Source organism: Rousettus aegyptiacus, unplaced genomic scaffold, assembly GCF_014176215.1.
Source record: "Rousettus aegyptiacus isolate mRouAeg1 unplaced genomic scaffold, mRouAeg1.p scaffold_m13_p_7, whole genome shotgun sequence".
Classification (NCBI taxonomy): domain Eukaryota; kingdom Metazoa; phylum Chordata; class Mammalia; order Chiroptera; family Pteropodidae; genus Rousettus; species Rousettus aegyptiacus.
This window is the reverse complement of record NW_023416310.1, coordinates 98,925,520-98,945,507: the sequence shown is the minus strand read 5'-3', so window position 1 is coordinate 98,945,507 and position 19,988 is coordinate 98,925,520. Positions and strand designations below refer to the sequence as shown.

At 40.8% G+C, this 19,988-nt stretch overlaps 1 protein-coding gene across 23 annotated transcripts in view; it reads right to left on the bottom strand.

The window, feature by feature from the left end:
* Positions 1-19,988, bottom strand: part of KLHL3 (kelch like family member 3) — a 228,709-nt gene that overhangs the window by 95,193 nt on the left and 113,528 nt on the right. For 10 of the 23 annotated variants that reach the window (XM_016160622.2, XM_016160625.2, XM_016160623.2 and 7 more), the window contains one exon: positions 2,887-3,006. The exons of 3 other annotated variants lie outside the window; for them this stretch is intronic. In XM_016160622.2, the coding sequence (XP_016016108.1) occupies positions 2,887-3,006 (120 nt within the window). Of the gene's footprint in view, positions 1-2,886; positions 3,007-14,981; positions 15,082-17,630; positions 17,793-17,833; positions 18,932-19,988 lie in introns of those variants that run through there. 10 more of the 23 variants (XR_004951879.1, XM_036224119.1, XM_036224123.1 and 7 more) reach the window with 8 other exon arrangements.

The window sequence follows — 19,988 nt, the reverse complement described above, 5'->3', positions numbered from 1 at the left end:
AAATGCAGCTGATTTTTGTATCGTCCAACTTTACCAAATTTGTTTATTAGTTCTAACAGGGTTTTGGGTTTGTTTTTTTTTTTTTTTTTTTGTAGTTTTCAGAGTTTTCTATATTCAGATCATGTCATCTGCAAAGACAGACAATTTTACTTCTCCCTTCTTGATCTGGATGACTTTTATTTCTTTTTCTTGCCTAACTCTCTACCTAGGACTTAACAGTACTATGCTCAGCAGAAATTATTAGAGTGGGCACCCTTGACTTATTCCTGGCCTCAGAGGAAAAGTTTTCAATCTTTCATTGTTGAGTATGTTAGCTGTGTATTTGTGATATAGGGCTCTTATTACATTGAGGTATGTTCCTTCTATACTCAATTTATTAGGATTTTTAAATCATGAAAGGATATTGAATTTGTCACTTTTTCTGCATCTATTGAGAGTATTATATGATTTTCATCCTTCATTCTATTAATTTATTACATTTATTGATTTGTGTACCTTGAACTATCCCTGCATCCCAGGAATAAATCTCACTTGATCACAGTATATGATCTTTTTAATGTGCTGTTGAATTCAATTTGCTAGTATTTTGTTGAGGATTTCTGCATCACTATTCATCAGGGATACTGGCCTGTATTTTCTTGTACTCTCCTTATCTGGTATCAGAGTAATGCTGGTCTTGTTAAAATGAGTGTGGAAGTGTTATCTCTTCTTCAAGTTTCAGGGAGAGCTTGAGAAGGACTAGTATTAATTCTTCTTTGAATGTTTGGTAGAATTCACCAGTGAAATCATTTGGTCGTGGGCTTTTCTTTGTTGGGAGATTTTTGGTTACTGATTGATTCTCCGTAATCATTATTGGTTTGTTTGGATTTTCTATTTCTTCTTAATTCAGTCTTAGAAGGTTGAATGTTTTAAAAATTTATCCATTTCTTCTAGGTTATCCAATTTGTTGGCATATAATTGTTCATAGTGGCCTCTTATGATCATTTGTATACTTCTGTGGTATCACTTGTAATGTCTCCTCTTTCATTTATAATTCTGAGTCTTCTATTTTGTTTAATCTAGATAAAGGTTTGTCAATTTTATCATTTCCAAAAACCAACTCTTATAGTTTCATTGTTTTTTTAATTGCCTTTCTAGTCTCAATTTCATTTATCTCTGCCTTAATCCTTATAATTTCCTTCCTTCTGCTAACTTTAGACTTAATTTGTTCTTATTTTTCTAATACCATGAGGTGTAGGCTGTTTACTTGGAAATCTAGAGTCTTAAATCAGACAAAGGGCACAAGGTATACTCAAGGGAGCTACATGAAGAAACTCAATAGTGTCTAGGGAACAAAACACAAATTCTTTAGCAGCAAGAGAACTCTATCCATAGGCATGAACAACAGTACTGCACACTGCCTAAGACAACTACAGATAGAGTTTCCAGGAAATTTGGCAGGAGGCCTAATAAAAATTGGTATAAAACAAATTTAATTTACTTTGGTTTTTATGCAAAACACTGGGCCCTATGGAAAAGAGAAACGAAAAAACATAGAGTCAAATAGAACTTTTGTTCAAAAGTAGTTCAAACCACTACTCAACAAATATATCTTCAGCTATATAAGCTTTTGTTCATGCCATTTTCTCTGCCTGGAAGACTTGACTCTAACACAATCACCTTTCATTTCTTTAACTCTTACTTGTCCTTCAAAATTTAGCTTAAGCGTCTAACTATGGGTGGTAAACATACAATGCAATACACACACACACACACACACACACACACACACACACACACAAGTGTTAGCTCATTGGATTTTGTTAACCAATGGCACCATAAAAAAAATAGCTGAAGCATTAAGAAGTATTCTCCAAAGCTGCAGTTTGACATACTTGCTTCCATAGCACCCTTTAAGAAACAAATAATTATTGCACACCTACCACACAGCAGGTTCCTAATGCATTCCTCTTCCATAAAACACCTAAAGGTACTGTAGAAAACCATATTCACTGACCTATTTACATTTTTTATCTCATATCCCCATTCACCCATCCCAGAGCCTAGCCAGTGCCTCTGTGCATCTTTGGTGAATGACTCAAAGTTCCTATGAAGTACCAGATGCTAGAAATTAAAATGATTCAGAAGTTGTCTCTGCCCTCAGGGAATTCATGAGCTACAGTGAAGAAAAGAGATAAACAATTACAGCTCAAAGTAGGGTAAAATATACAGTAAATAATGGCATGAGCAAAGGAAACTTCTGAGCTCTCTGGAAAGGAAGAGATTGGGTGCACAAGCCTTTGTACAAAAAACCATGTTCAGGGCTTTGAACCTCTCTTGCAACAAGCTCATCAAACATGCACACTGGCCTTACAAATAGCTTGCACACCATTACCATTTAGCTCAGCAAGAATGAGTATGTTTGTATTTCATTTCTTTCTTTAAAGAGTTAAATTGTATTTTAGAAGCTAGGTATTCTTCCATTCGTGTGGCTGTCTTGACAAGCTAAGTTCACCAAGGAATGACAGGAAGGCCAAAAGAAAATACTTGGCATCCACAATCTTTAATCTGCAATTGTGTGTAGGTGTTGCAATCATTCTATTATTGGACTTCAAGCAGCCGGTTCAGTTTGAAATCAAGTTTATGAACAGAACTTCTGTAACGATAAAGGATTTTTCCCCTGTGATTCAGCGCTAAAATGATAGGTGTTAAATACAAAGAAAAGAGAGATTTCAGAAAGACATTCTGTCTCAATCAGAGTTTGAGAGGGGAAGCCAAATGATTGTTTGAGAGTGGGTGGGGAAGAGCTAGAATTCATTAGGAGGCAGTATCCTGACTTCTCAGTCCCTAATGACTCTCACCCAGCAAGTTCCTTCCAAAAAGGCACAGGTAAAATACGAAAAGTACCTCCGCAGTTCATTCATAACCTTGAATGCCTTCCCCATGTGGGCAGGATTGACAGTGATCGTCCTCTGGTTCTTCTCATCATCCCCAGCCTGTACTGGGGCCTGGGAGCTCAGCTTGATGCTGTGAACAGGAAGGGAGTGGGAAGGGAAAAAGAAGATCACATGTTGGTAAACCCATTCGTCCACTGCCACAAGTCCATGCATTTGCCCACCCACCAGGGGCATCTCTGTCAGCCTGTTCTCTTAACTACAGGCCCAGCAGGAAAGGAATGCAGTGAGTCAAGCATTCCTGAAAGATCTTCCAATGAAAAGTGCATTTCTCTGGAGGAAGGAAACCAGGTCCTAGCTCAGCCTGTCCCACCAAACACTTGTATGAGGTCCTTACCCTCCATCTCTCCATCCTCTAGAGGGATAGGGAGTTAGGCGAGGCTAGGCATTATGCCACTCAATTCACAGGGATGTTAGCTCATACAACAAACATCTAATGAAGCCTACTATGTGTCAAGCACTATGTTTAAATAAGGGAAACACAACAATTAACAAAGCCAAACCCTGCTCTCACAAAACTTAGAGTTCAGTGGAAGAGAAAGCCAAGGAAACATTTAACCATCATATCCAAGTATTATCATTCCTTGGAAAGGAGGTACAGAAGCACAGAGGACGGACAACTATCCCAGTGCTGGCACGCTGAAGGTAAAAGATATTAGCCAGGTAAAAAGGAAGTTGGGAGAGTATTATGGCAGAGGAAACAATATAACAATATGCACAAAGACCTGGAGAGTCAAGTGTGTTCAAAGTACTGAAGTTCAATAAAACTAGAGAAGACTATCAAGAGAAAAAGGTAAAGATTGAACAGTCTTAAAATATCATACAAGGAAAGCTAAGGAGTTTAGATTTCATTCTGAAACCATGAGAAGCCATCAAAGAGGTTTAAGAGAAGTAGGGCAAGAAGTAGATGAACACACTTGAACTTTACAAAGATCACATTGGCTACAGTATGGAGAACAGTGGCACAAGAGTGAAAGCTTTTGGGAAACAATAATCCCATAAAAAAACAAAGGATTGTAATTTGTTATGAAAAGAAAGGCTGTGTGAGCTAAATGAGCAGGGTGACTAGCAAGAGTCACTCATCATCTCAAAATCCTCTGTACCAAAGGCAACTCATTCAGATCCTTATGGGATGCCACCTATATGCCCAAACACTCTTGATCAACGTGTTTCAATCTTATGGAGGGTGGGAAAGCAAAATCAAAAGAATGAGCAAGGAAAGGACAGGACTTTATCCCCAGACTGAGGAAACTATTCAGCTCCATGGTCAGTTAAGTCAGGACCTTGGAGTTACCACTCTTTGGAACAGGCTAAGCTTTGTTTTGCTAATAGGAAAACAAAACCTATCCACTTGTATAGATTTGGGGGCCCACAACTCTTAAACGATGAAAGTAGTTTCCTTTGCCTTTCCCTCTGTCCATGGCCCTCTGGTCAGGCTACCACTTAGCCTTGCAAACTAGCTTGAGAAAGGGGCTGCTGTGGTTGACAGAATGTTCCAGAGACCTAAGAGTCTCTATAGATCTCATACTTGGATTTATAACATTCAGATAAATCAAGCATGCCAGATCCACAGCTCATCTGACCATGACAGACTCCTCATTTGGCTTCCTTCACCATTTTCAGTTCAGCATGCAAATATAAGCAATGGACATCTGAACTTTGGGACTGTTTATATTCCAAGTGCAAAGAAGTTGGCTGAGCACAGGACGATAAATATAAAGAGATACACAAAGGCAGCTGATTAATCATGTGTTTAAGTAGAAAAAGAAAATCTCAAAGCAGAAAATGTGATCAGGGAGAGAGAGTGCCCAGTAAAGATGAAATACTTCATGTAAAAAGTCTCACAAACATAATTTATTTTATGGTTAGTGCCCTTCCCTACTCCAGGGCCAGAAAGATATTAATTTCTATTTTCTACTAAAAGCTTAACATTTTTGCTTTTAGTATTTAAGTTCTTGTTTTATCTGATGTTGATTTTTATGTCATGATATGAAATAGGGATCTAATTTTCTCCTATAGGTTCTACTTATTGAATATTTATTTTTCCCACTCACCTATCATGCCATCTTAGCTCATGTGTCAAAGTTACAAATATACAGGGATCTATTTCTGGATTCTCTAACCTATTTCTTTGGTCAGTTTATCTGTCTATCAGTAACACATTGTTTCTGTGGCTTCATAAGACCTGATATCTGATAGGGCAAGTCCAAATATGATTATTATGCTTCAGATGTGTCTTGACTGTCCCAGTCTCTTCACTCTTTCATAAAAATTTTAGTATTAGTCAAGTTCCACGAAAGACTCTGATGAGATTTTGATAAAAACTGCATTGGATTTATAAATCAATTTGGACTGACATCTCTCTGATAGTGTCTTCCTATCCATGAACATGAAATATCTCTCCATTTATTTAGGTCCTCTTTAATGTCACTTAAATTTTTATATTTTTCTGTATAAGGACTTTATACATGTTTGATTAAATTTATTCTTAATTATTTTATGGTTTTCATTATTTTATAATAGCAATGGTGTCCTTTTTTAATTATATTTTCTGATTATGATTTATAAAATGCAATTGATTTTTGCAAACTGATCTTATATCCAGCCACCTTACCAAATGTTCCCATTATTTCTATTTGTCTGAAGAGCTAATCAGGTGTTCTTTGTCAACAATCATATTACCCACATATAATGCCAGAGGGTATTTTTTTTTCCCCTTCTTTCCAATGCTTTGGGCTCTAATTTCTTGTTTGAAAGAAATTCTACACTGGCTAGGATGGCCACACAATGTTGAACAGAAAGTGTGCTAATGAATATTTCTATCATCTTCCTGATTTTAAAGATGTTTCTAATGTTTTCCAATTGTGTATGTTTTCTGCAAGATTTCTGTAGATGTCCTTCATTAAATTGAAAAAATTCCCTAGTATCTTACTTTTTTAATCATGAATTTATATTGAATTTTGTCAAATGTTTTTGTGACTCTAATGAGATAATCATATGGATTTTTCCCTTTATTTTTTAATGTGGTAAATGATATTAATGAATTTTCTAATACTAAACCATACTTGCATTCCTGGAATAAACCTAGAAACTGTAAAACATTGCACAAATATTCATTATAAATGTCTTCAGATTTAAAAATCAAGAAAATTATAATTTTTTATCCATCAGAGAACCACTGAAGGTTTTTAACAGGGAATTAATAAGATAAGATCTCATAAAAGCCCAGTGGACAGATATCGCTAGTTCCATTTCACACATATGGAATAGACGGTAGACCAAAGAGACCCATTTTGGAAGCATTGACAAAAATCTCTAGCATGACTAGTAACCACAAAGGCTTGGTCTTCCTTGTTGTGTTGCTCTTTACACTTTCCTGGCCTTCCAGAATGGTCAGATAATGATAAATCCCTGTCAATACAATGTGTGTTTACCAAAAGATCTCAAACATAGATTGCCTATTATCAGAGGATTAAAGTTCAACAAAATGCAATTCACCCTAAAGCCTCCCTGAAAGAACAAGTTGCTGACCATGAGCTGGCTAGGGAAAGGACATCTGGTTTCCCCATTCTCTCCAGAGTCCTTTCCACCCTTGATGCAAAGGCAAGGCTTAACATCAGAAGGAACCCAAGGTCTCTATCTTCCCTTGCTCTTCTCTGTGAAGATACGGGAAGCCTGGAATGGAGTCCTGGTTCCTGGAATATACAAGCTTCTTAGAACTTCACTGACCTTCCAGGGAGCAGGAAGTTAAGGAAAACAGGATCCTGAGGACTCAGAGAAGTTAAAATCTTGTACAAGGTCACAGAGATTTTAAGTGGCAGAGATGAGATCTCAGCTCAGGTGTCCTTGATTTGAATCAATCCAAGTTATTTCCACCACAGTCTATACCCCCCAGCAATACAGTACATACATACATGAGCGCACAGAAGGACACAGACACACACACACCCCACAGCCTAGCATTACATGCTCAGGCACAGAATTGCTAGATTCCGCCATTCCCTTCCCTAAACCTTTCTCCCTCCATTTATACTAGATCTTAACTAGTTAATTCCCAATAGATAGTCCACGTCCTCTCTCTCTCAAGGTCCAATCCCAACATGCTCAGTTCTTGATCCTAGACAAGGCTGAAGGATTCCCCTCCCCACCTGTGAAACACAGACCACACTGAAGTATGTTCCCCTCTCTTGTTCAAGTTCAAGGTCTAAGAGCATGCTTTTCACCCTATCCAGGTCCCAGCCAAAATATCTCTCTCTCTCTCTCTCTCTCTCTCTCTCTCTCTCTCTCTCTCTCTCTCTCTCTCTCTCTCTCCCCCCCCACCCCCACCCCACGCATACACACTCTCTCTCTCTCTCTCTCTCTCTCTCACACACACACACACACCCACACACACACACACACACACACACACACACCCCTTCTGGAGGCAGACTCAGCCACAAGATGTTTTCTGCTGACAATGTTTATCAATAAATGCCTTTATTCCATGCAAAAAGTGGTTGATTTCTCCAAGAGTAATGACTGACTCCAGCTTCAACCCGCCCTTAAGCGTCAGCCCCTATTAAAACCACACCAAACTTCAAGAACTCTCACCCAGCCCAAATGAAGTAATTCAGTCTTCAGGGTGTCATGATCTGGCAAGAGGTATGAAGCCTACCAAATTATCTCCACAATCAATGTTAATTTATATGTGCCCCTCCCACCAGATCTGAGGCTCTGGATGCTGAACAAAAAACTGAGTCTTCACCTGTGCTCAGATGTCTAGAGTTTCAGGAACATTTAAGTTGAGCCACATTTAAGATTCAAAGGGGTCACCAATAATAGACGTTGTGAGAAAGTATGGACCAGCCAGAATCCTTGCTCTTTCCTATATAATCGTAAAGAAATGTTTATCAAAGCAATTTCCCACATAATCTGCGGCAGATTCAGGGCACATCTAGTTAACTTTGTCAAACCACCACATATCTGTCCCAATAATTTAATTAATTTCATACACTGTCCTGTTATTATTAAACATATTTATATGAACTACCACTGGTGCCATGATAAAACCACTACAATACATAATTCTTCTAGCCTAGCAGGTAAAAAGGCCAACAACCTTTTAACAACACACAGGAAAAGAGTATTCAATGTTGGCTCAGACATAATTCACACCCTCACAATGCCATTCAAGAAGTTACACATGTGAGGCAGTCAAAAGCCATACACATAAGTAAGATGAACATAACTGACCCGCCCTTCCTGGGCTCTCTGCTTCTCTTGGCCTAGATCAGTACAGTGGCCTCCTACCAGCTGCTCCCCATTCTAGATGCTCTCCTTCCAAATGCTTCCTGTACAATACTGATAAACTGATCTTTCTAAAAAGTCACTCTGATCACATCTGCAAGATTCTCACTGTCCACAGGTCTCTTCAGGGCCCATGAGAATTATAAGCTGGAGGCTCAGTCACAGCCCTCTGCGTCCATTTGTTCTACATATTGCATATCCACATGCAATGTCCTTTCAAAGGACTCTATAGCTAGAAAGCTGAAAAGTCATAAGCCTACAGTATAAAAACATGATTCTTGCCTATTATCCATGACCGTCCTTAGCCTGGACTGAATATAAATGCTAGCCTTACCTCTCACTTATTTCAATAATTACTGAGTACCTATTACGTAATGAGCAGTTGAACCATCCACTACAAACAGATTCCCCTCCCTATTCTTGCATTATACTCTAAATAGCTGTTCTTCTAAGATAAGTCTGGTCTCCTTTAAAGACCTCTGAATACTTTAGTCCTAAATGATCTCTGCCTTTCCTAAATTCTCACGGTATTTCTGGCCTATAACTCAATTGGCACATAGAATATTGCCCTGTGTTTATCTTTTCATGGTACCCATCTAACCACCCGTTCACCTCACACTCAATTCAGCATTGCTTTGTAGGGCCTAGACTGCCCAACATAGAGCCATGCCCACAGTAGGCCCTCATTACATATTTGTCATCAATGAACTCTGACCAGAAAACCTTTCACTTGTCCTTACAAGCAACAGTAGAGCAGAGGATAGCCTGTTCCAACCACTGCATTCAACCCTAACAATTAAAAATAAAAGGAAGGAAGGTTGAGGAACAAGGGCTTTGTAGCAGCCTGTGTTTAGGTGGTATTTCTTGATGACAGGATTGCTGCACCATCAAGTCCTGAATCCTGTTGCCTGGGCATCTTCAAGTGCCAGGTCCTTCATTAATCCAGAAGGAGAAATCTAAATTAGGTAATTTATAGACCTAAACCATAAATCAATACACACAAAATATTAATTATAAAATTTATAAATAAAAATATATAAGTTCTAAATATTAGACTCTCTTTTCTTGGCACACCCCATCCCACAATTTTTTCTCCTGCCCTCCCCATCCTCTAAATTCCAGATGCACATATCCAATACCTTGACTCCCTCACTTAAATTTTGCACACTCATCATATCCAAAATTGATGTTCCCCACCTTCCCTCGAGCCTACTCTTCTTTCTGTATTCTTTATCTCCAAGGCATAACCAACCACCCACTCACCCATCCAAGGCAGAAACAGGGATGTCATCCTTGATATCTTCTTCCCTCTCTTTCTTACACCCCTCACATACAGCCAGAAGTCCGACCTATCCTAAGTCTTTTAATATATCTCCACTACATTCCCTTCTCACAGTCACTGCTACCACAACCTCAGTCCAGGCCATCATAATCTCTTGTCTGGATTACTAGGATAACCTCCTCCCAGACTCCAGAGTGATCTTTACAGAATGTCAGTGTGAGCAAGGGATAGTCTAAGTGAAACTTCTCACTGGTTCCTCACCACATTCAGAATAAATCTGAGACTTAGCCTGGATCTTCATAACCCCATCACCACCCTGAAGACTTATTACTATAGTGTTTAAATACTTGAAATTGCCTAAATACACGGGTTCTTTTGTCCTAACCCCTACCCACTCTCCCCTATGTCTACCTCCCCTAGGTCCTTCATCCTCCAGTACCCACTAGATTAATTTCCCTCTTCTTCTCATAGTACTCTGTGCTTCCCTCTGTATAATAAAGTATTTCTCTGTCTCCCCCATACAGGGTATGCTGGTAAATGTTTAACAATTGATTGTAAGGAGGGGAGCCCTGATTTGTAACATTTGACAATTTCCATGGTGTAAATATTCCCACTATGGCAGATTTCAAATGCAACGTCACTGAGTATGTGGAGTTGGAAAGCGATGTGTAGTAGTAGCACATTATTATATCGCCATATAATATTTCAAATATACAGATATATAAGAGACAATCTAAGAGGCATAGATCATCGTAAAATTATAAGGAAGTGATGAGTTTTGAGTATTTATTATACTTGTTTTTAATATAATTACATAATTTAATTTTTAATAAGGGCTAAATTTAAAAACTGACACAGAATTCCTGAAAATTTAACAAGCAGCTCTCACAAGTGGGTGAATGCTGGCTCCAGCACACCACTGCCAACCCTAGACTTTGGTCTCTATGAGAACCAGGATGGTGTCTTATTTCCTTCTCTATTTTTAGCCCCTGGCATATGACAGGTGTTCAATAAACGAATGTTGAGGAAATGAATGCATGGGTAAGTAAAAAGGTAAAACTACCAACTATTCCATCTTTCGTCACTTCCCCTTATTAAAATAATTACGGCTTTGTCCCTCTCAACTTCCTCCTTGTTCCTCCCTCATGGGCAGGAGTGTGTGGGGGAGTGGGGGGGTGCTCTTCCCTAGTCTGTCCAGTTCCCTGCTTTTGTGATACAGAATCAGGAGGAATGGAGGAGGGGAGGAGAGTCAAGAGAAAGCCAGCATCTATTAGAGAAGAGGGAAGGAAGAAGAGTTGTTTTTTAATGTGTCAGTTCTTGAGCTCTTCCCATTGCTGAGGAGAATTCAGGCAGTGAATGGAAAGAAAAGGACACTAGAAAGAAAGCATGTCAGCAAAGCAGGAGACAGAAGAGCCTCTGAGCAGGCTGACTGTGCAGAAGTGTTTGGGGGATCTGCCAGATAAGGAGCTCCAGAGCATCCAGGGTGTGAGAGAAAGGGGAGGAAAGAAAAGCGGAGTCTTAAAAATGCTGCTGAGGGTTATGAACTACATCGCCTCTAAAAGGCTTCAAGAGATGCAAATAAAGTCAGGCAATGTGAGCTGATACTGGGCCACATACATAGGGCCTGGGCACAGTATGTTCAAGCCACAGGTGAGACAGAAGAAAGATACCTGAAAAAAGGCAAAGCAACTCTGAACTGGAGTAAGACTATATCAAATGCATTTAAATCCCTCAACAAAAAATATCTTTTAGAAAGGGAAAGTGAAAAAAAAATACTGGACAGAGAAAGACCTTGGTCATTCCCCACTACCTAGGAAAGAAAATGATTTATCAGACATAGTCGTCTGGTTCAGCCTCAGGTTGGATCCCTGTTGTGGAGCTTGTAATGCTCAAATGTCATAACTCAGTCCTTAGCTTACTATGTAGCCTTTTGATCAATTTGGACTCCCCCAATGTTCTCTTTCAGGAATCAAGAAAGTGATGGCAGGCCCTCAGGAACCTCTCACCAACAATAGTTTTCACAGCAAATTAACAAACTGCCACTCCAAGTGTTGTACTTTAGATTCTCACAACAAGTTCATCAGCATGACTCTCCTCCTAACCGGGGCAGCAACGGGACTCTGACAAGACAGGATTCCAGAACCTACAGGGCTCTGGGTGAACTGCAGATCTAGCATGTATCCCAATCCTGAAGCACAAGGCCAAAATTACCTAATTTAGATTTCTCCTTCTGGATTAATGAAGGACCTAGCACTTGAAGATGTCCAGGCAACGGGATTCAGGACTTGATAGTGCAGCAATCCTGTCATCAAGAAATACCACCTAAACACAGACTGCTACCAAGCCCCATATTCTTTATACTCTTTCAGTGGTATGAAGCCCCCTCAGCCTCACAGCATCCAGACGATTCCCTGCAATAGTCCATACCAACACATGGAAGATATGCAGCAGGAAGCAACAGCTCCTCAGTAATAGTAACAGCATGTATTGAAAGCCAATGATATGTTAAAGCACTTTACCTCCATCATCTCATTTGATCTTCGGAACAATCCTATAAAGTAGATATTATTATCTGCTGAGGCACTGAAATAAAATTTATCCCAAAGTCCTACATAACTAAGTGGAGAATTGACATTCAAACTTAGCTGTATCTGACTCCAAGGCCCAAGCTCTCAACAGCAATGTCCACTAACTTGAGACAATGTCCACGGCCTATTAGGCCAAGGGGGGCTCATTTCTTATGTCTTCTCTGAGCTTCTTCACTGTGTAGCCAAACCAGGCCAAATGAAAAATGACTGAATCCTCTAAGACCTGTGACATAGCACTACTTCAATCCACTCATTGCGGGAAACTGCATGTACTAGAGTCAAAATTATTCATTGTGCTGAATTTGGAATTTTCACACAACTCCACCATGATTCATCAAAGCTGACCAGCAGCTGCTGCCATTCTTATAATGTGCTCCTTCGTAAACAAGCTCAAGAACAGGTATGTTACTAATCACATTCCTACGGGTCCAATTCACAGATCACTTCCTTCAAAACCCAGTGGGGAAAAACTCTTAAGTGAACTGTGTTAAAATGTAAAACATAAGAGAAATGCTTGAGTTCAGACAGAAATAGACAAGGAGAGAGAAAGACGAAAAGAAAACACACCCCTTGTTACGGTCCATTTTGGAAGCCAAGCTTCTATTTGGTTTGAATAGGAGAGCTGAGCTTTTCCATGTGTGTGGTTTTGATAGAAGCTGCAACAGGCTCATGAAAGTTAAAAAGAAAAGTCTAGAAAAGTTGTGCTAAGACTGTAAAAATCCTTATAAATTGTAAAAAGTTACAGATTTCTAGCCTGAGAACCACTGAACGTATTTAATAGGAAAACATCTAAGAACAAAGCATGTTCAACTTATTTTTTATATAGTTTATTAATCCTCTTTTCAGTCCAACCTAGATTTAGAATTCATCAAGCAACTGAAAAAAATTAGGTCAGTTCTACAATGGCCAATTTCACCAAAGCACTTGCTTTAGAAAACTCACCCAAAATATTCTTGTCTGGATCCATAACAACAATCTGAAACCTAGCAAGCAAGATCCTAAAAACTCAAAATCTAGTGGTTCCTTTCACTGACTTTGTTTATTTGCAGTTGAAAACCTTACTTTACCAAAAAGCATTTCCAAACTGGAAATTTTTTTAAATTAAGTTTATTGAGGTAACATTGGTTCATACAATCATATAATTTTCAGGTGTACATTATCATTTGATATCTGTATATTCTATTGTGTGTTCACCACCCAAAGTCCAGTTTCCTTCAGGTACCATATATTTGATCTCCTTTATCCACTTCACCCCCCCCCAGCCTCCCATATTTGACCCCCTTTACCCTGTTTACCTCCCCTCCCCTCCACCCCACTAGTAACCAACACTCTATAGTCCTCTAGTAACCACTAGTCTATAGTCCATGTCCATGAGTCTCTATCCAAACTGGAAAATTTAACTTCAATTATTGTGGATGAAATGCACATCCACTTCAGACAGCAGTGATGCCCAAAAATTTATTTAAAAGTTTCTCTCTGTTACTTCTCTGGATGGGAGAGGTCTCAGCAACGTGCTTTGGGAAGATAGAAAAGACTGGAGCACTCAACGTTTGCTCTCCCTGGGTCTTGCCAGCATTTTACCCGGCATTACAAAACTCATCATTTAGAGAACATTGGCTTTCTAAGTCATATCTTCTCAGAAAATATGATCTATCTTTTCCTAGACCAAGGGCAAAAAGATACGCTTCTTCCAGCTCCAAAGCTCCCTCCCTGAGGTCCAGAAGCTAGAGCTAGCTCTCCTTGGTTAAGGATGAGCCATCCTCCCTCTGGGACTGCTCACACAAATTCCCAGCAAAATGCTGGGCACATGGTGTCCCCCTCAAGCAGGGGTATCCTGATGTTTCTCATTAGGAAAGCCACTACAGTTTTAAGAAAAATGGAAAACCAAGTTCCCCTTTTTATGATGCTTGTTCCAAAAGTTGTCACTCCACAACTCTTGCAGGTATGCCAAAGAGTAGGCCTGGAAAATTTAAATATATGTAACATAAAATTTACTATTTTAACCATCTTTAAGTGTACAGTTTAGCAGCATTAAGTATATTTATGTTGCTGTGCAACCATCACCACCATCCATCTCCAGAACGTTTTCATTTTCCCAAACTGAAACTCTGTACCCATTAAACAGTAACTCCCCGTCCCTCCCTCTCCCCAGCCCCTGACAACCACCATTCTACTTTCTGTCTCTATGAATTTGACTCCTCTAGGTACCTCATATAAGTTGGAAATTTATTGTAATCCTCTGCAAGGCTGATTTCCAAAACTGAAATAAAATTCCAATAGCAAGAGCAACTGCCATCTTCAATGTCTATCTGCTCTACAGACATACACACATACACACACACACAATCACGGTATTAGCTGAGGGTCTCTTTCCTTTACAAAACAGAAGACAGTGTCACCAAGTCACAGTGATTCTTCACAGAAGGAAATAGGAAACTTAGCATCAGAAGGTCCTATAGAGTAGGGGTCCCCAACCCCCAGGCCACTGACCAGTACCGGTCTATGGCCTATTAGGAACCTGGCCACACAGCAGGAGATGCGTGGCGGGGGAGACAGCAAAGCTTCATCTGTATTTGCAGCTGCTCCCCAGTACTAGCATCACCAGCTCAGCTCTACCTCAGATCATCAGGCATTAGATTCTCATAGGAGAACCAGTTCCTGGTGTCAAAAAGGTTGGAGACCACTGGTTTAAATAGAAGCAAGATGATCACCTGATAAGCTCTCCCTAATTTTCTCATGGGAATGGTCCCACATAATCTGCTTTGCATGATAACTACAGGAAGGTCGTAAAATAAACCCTGGTTAGTATCCCAGTACAAGTCATGGGGTACAACAGGGCAACAGACTAGTACCGACAGTAACAGCAACTATCATTTCCTGAATACCTACACTCTGTGCCAGAAAAACTGTAATAGATGCTTTATACATATTGCTTCATTTGATCTTCACAACTCCATGAGGTATAGACACTGTAATTACTCCCTTTGCACTGAAAAGAAAAATTATTTCTGAAAAAAAACGTGACACACTCAAGGTCACACACAGTTTATTAAGTAGACTCATTGCAAGGTCTCTGTTACTCCAAAGCCCATGCTTTCAATTAATAGCCTTAGAAATCTCTTGGCTAAAAATTTTTAATGCTTAAAAACAGCCCCAATTAAGCTTAAGCATGTTAAGTGCGGAACAAGCCCCAGATTCAGGATCCCTCCAGTCTCTAGAGGTTTGACATGTGATCCTAGGCCAGTCACTCAGCTTCTCTGGCCCTGGGTTTTCCAGTGCACTTGTAAAACAAAACTACTTGCCCCATTTACCCCCTGCGTCAAAGCATTCCATGGGGTCAATTACTCGTGCTGAGATAATAAGGCCGATATCCAAGGATGAACCTAGTGGCCAGAGGTTTCAATCTCCTCTCTCACCAACTTTCCTTTTAGTTATCAAAGCTTCCCACAAAAGTTATCAGCTAATTAGCAAATAATTATCCAGCACCAACTAGGCATGCAGTCACACAGCAGTCAATGAAGAATATTCAGAGATATAAGCACCATCCTTGTCCTTGAGGACCTATTTCCAAGTTTAAGGACTTCTAAGATATATGAAACAAAAGCACAAAAAGATCTAGTGGTGGGGCCTATTATTCAGTACCCAGCTATGAGATACGAACTAGAGGTATTAAAATTCAGAAGAACCTCAGCCTGGACTGGAAAAGCTGAGGTTTCCTGGATAAAGAAGAATTTTAAAACTTGATAAATAGATAGCTTTTGGAAAAGAGGAAAGGAAAGACATTCTAAGCAAAAGCTCTGGAAGCTAAGGTATCTGAGGCTGGATGGAATGGTGTACAGTGTGGGTGATCATAAAAGAGACCAACAGATATCTTGGTGGGGTTGGGGGTAAGCAGTGGGAATGGAGACTGGAGCCAGACTTCAGAAGATGAACACCTGGTATGGTAAGCTGGACTTGGAGGGGAAACGAAATGTCATAATCATGATGACTGAGCTGGAAACTGCTCAGTTTGGATTTCTTGCCTAATCTCTATCTCTAGTGACTGAAAAGCAAAAGAACATGTACGTAAACCAGGCGTTTTAAAGCTAAAGACATCAGCCATTCCAGCTCTGAGGCCCAGAGTGATGAAGAACAAGACATAGCTTCTTGAGGGCAAGGACTCATTATATTTCCGAACACAGTACTGGGAACACATTAAGTACCCAAAAATGCTTGAGAAGCAGTACTTTGATCTGTTGCTGCTAGTCTCACAGGGACCTTTCAGCCCCTTTATACCATAGGTCAAGAAAATAAGCCTGGTCCAGAATCTCTAAACCTCCATTCACATCACCCCTGCCCTTCTGCTAGCTACCAAACCAAAAGGAGATGAGGACACTACCCACCTCTGCCCCAAGCCTAGGAAATAAGCCGCATGGAGTCCGAACACTAAGCTCCAAAGAACACCCTGGGAGAGGCTACACCAGCAACATACTCAATCTAAAAAGTCCCAGATGCTGTCTGTGGGAGTCACATCAAGAAACACAGTCCCTGAGGCCTGTTCAGACAAGAGGACATCCAACAATCACGCCAGTGCTAATGGAGCTTAGAGACGTTTAATGACGTCATTCTGTACCATGAGATGCAAGAGCTGGGACAATCCGTGCAAAGAAAAGTGTTTATTGAGGTACTCTCCAGACAATGTTGATTTAGTTAAATCTGTTACCATTTAACCAGCCAGTTACCATCTGCATCAAACCGGCAACTCAGAGCAGCAGCCAGACTCCCCTCAGCAGTGCGTTTCCACGGTCTGACCTGCCGTCTTCTCACCTCAAAGAAAATGGCAAGCCTTGTTCTCTACCAGCCGCGGATGCACAGAATAAAGAGGCTGGCACAACACAAGATGTTTTAGCGCATAGTGGAATGACCCACCCTTGCGGTGCACTAAGCACCTTTACAATGAAAGAATCAGATCCTCCGATAATAGTTTAAAATTTATATGCATGTGCCTGCCAGGAAACAAACCCTTGATAGACAGATCCAGCTCGACAGAAGTACTTAAATTCCCTTCTGCTGAATCCTATTTCATAAGAAACCCCTGATGGAAGGAGCCAGAACTCCTCTTAAGCACACACCTTCCAGTATAATTTATAAACTTTTCAATGCAAATGAAAGCCAGTTCATAGCAAATGTCATCTGAGAGGTTTCTCTCCATCTTACTTGAACTTGTGTATGTATACAAGCACATACGCACTTTTAGAAAAGACATCAACATGACATGGTTGCTGAAGATTTGAGCACTTCAGTATGAAAATGCAATCATTTTATGCCATACCAGTCCTGCTATGACATTAAAAAAAAAAAAAAAAAACAAAAAAAAACAAAAAACAAAAAACCATCAAAGAAAAAAACACCCCGGGAAAGTAGCCAGGAAAGGGAAAACGCCTCCTTGAAGCTGCCTGAGAAAGGCAATTCTGATTCAGTTCATGCTGAAACTATTCCCCAAACACCAGCCAGTCCCCTCTTTCAGGGTGCTACGTTGCCCAGAAAACCCAGACCTGCCTTTGCGGAAGCTGGATCCCTGGAGAAAGGGGCTTCCCTGCTCCACTCTGCCGCCCGCTGGGATCCATCAGGTCTTCAGACCTGCCCAGGTCTTCAGACCCTGCCTAGCCAAACAAGCACAAAAGCTGGTGGCCGCCCTGCGAGCACACGTTCTCTAACACACGTACACATACTCACAACACAACACACACATACATACATACCTTTCACCCTCCATTGTGCGAGGCCCAGCGGGGGTGGCAGCTGCTGAACTGTGCATGCACCCAGAGATCCTAGCTCTGTTCTCAGTTCTGGCAGCCAACCAGCAGGAGATCTGATCAGCAACAGTGATTCAGCATGGCTGCAAATGAAGCCTCCTCCCTCTCGATCCTCCTTCCTCTGACTTACTAGCGGCAGCTTCTACCGCAGAAGCAGCAGCAGCAGCAGAAAATGTCTTACCCAGAGCTCCCTGCAGCCCTTTCAGCTGCTAAAAGCAGCAACCCACTTGCTCCCCCTCCCCCGCAGGCTTTCTGCTCCTCCGTCTCCTAGGAACAGCACAGCTCCAGCAACCCAAGTGCGGTGCCACCTTTCCAGCTGCCTCCACATCTGCCCAGGGATCCCCAGTCCAGGTGACTAGCCCACCCCAGGGGCTCCTGCCTCCCCTGCCTAAACTGCGAAGGCTCAGGCAATTCTTCACTAGCCCAAGAAATACTGGCCCCTACCTCCTCCCCTGCCCCAAAGGCTATGAGTCAGTCAGGCTGGCCAGATTGCTGGAATGAGGAGGCCCCTCTGCGGCTTGCAGAGGAGTTAATCCACCTGGGGAAATTGACTTGTAGGTCACAGCTCACGTTCTAATTCCTCCTCCCAAAATCTACAGTAGCTCTGAGAGTCTGACAGAGAGTATTTAGAAGGAAAAAGCCTGATAGAACTGTGAAGAATGCAGAAAGAAATTAGAAAAAGAGAACTGGTAGAAATAGATGAAACTGAAACAAACCCTATTTTACTGCACCAGGCCAAAGACAATTGCAGGAGAGCCATCACAATGATAACGGCATACATTGATTTCCCTCGGCCATATTGAAAGACAACAAATCTCATAGCACAAACCTGAAATTTGACTTAAGCTGTGGCTCTAACTAGAAAGCCTCCCACTGATTCCCCATCTCCAGTCAAAGATCTTTTGCACCCTGTAATCTCCAGCTGCTGAGACTCAATTTAGACTAACTTAAGTCTAAAACATAATCTTGGAGAAGGCAGGAGGCCAGTCTGGGTCTCCTAACCACAGCCAAGAGACTTAGAGGTAATTGAGGCAATCAGCCACTGATGACTGACTAACCACAAAAAAAAAAAAAAAAAAGTTTAGAGGCTTCCCTGATGTCTCAGAAAATTATATGTGAGAATCTCTATTCCGGGACCCTCCATGTCACACCTGTGCTTATCAGGATCCATACTATCCCTAGCTACCTGAATGACTTTCAGCAAGTCTTTTCCTCACTCTAGACCTCAATCCCTCATCTATAAGACAGGATCAGACCAGACAATCTCTAGAGTCACTTTCAGCTCTAAAATAACAATTCTAAAAATGTCTTAAGTGTTCCATTTTTCTTTTCATTAGTCTATAAGATTGTTTAAGAAGAAAATTTTTACTGGACTCTAAATTTTTTGTAAGAGGCTTCAGTGAGGATAACATGACATATGAAAGTACAAGAGATGCTTAGTAAATTATATTATTAATTTCGACCTATTAAGTTTCTTCACCGCCACAAAGCCCTGAAACCAAGGGGGAAAGCAGGGTCACTGAGGTTAATAGAAACTAAGAGTAACTTAAACATACAGACTGCTGAACTCAAACTAGCTAGGGTGTTATTCTCAGATTAACTCCCAATACCTCAGTGTCCTCTTAGATGAGGCCAGTGCCCAAATTCACTCTTTTCCAAGTGAGAAGAGGCCTGGGTGATTTTATTTACACCCCACAGCCCTGTATCACCACTTCTTCCTTTCATAACAATACTCCTGTTATCTTCGCCCTCTTTGTCCCTTCCTCCTCTAATCAGCCCTGTGGCTCTACTCCAGATATTTCCTCTTGAGGTGAATCACAGAGACCAGGAGAAGCTGAACATCACGAATAAGGAAACTGAATCCCAGAATCGTGCCAAAGTGTAGACATCCACCAGGAAGACAACTGGGTGATTCATAAAAGCAACATAAGAATAAGATGAGTCTCTTTTTCACAATTTCATACCCTCATTCACAACTTCACCATACAGGAGAGGGGGAGAAATGTTACATCTAACAACCCAGAGAAAAAGAGGGGGGCAAAGGCCAGGAAAGGAAATACTTAAAGAGCTGAGCATATTCAGGTTTCAACATGCAACTACT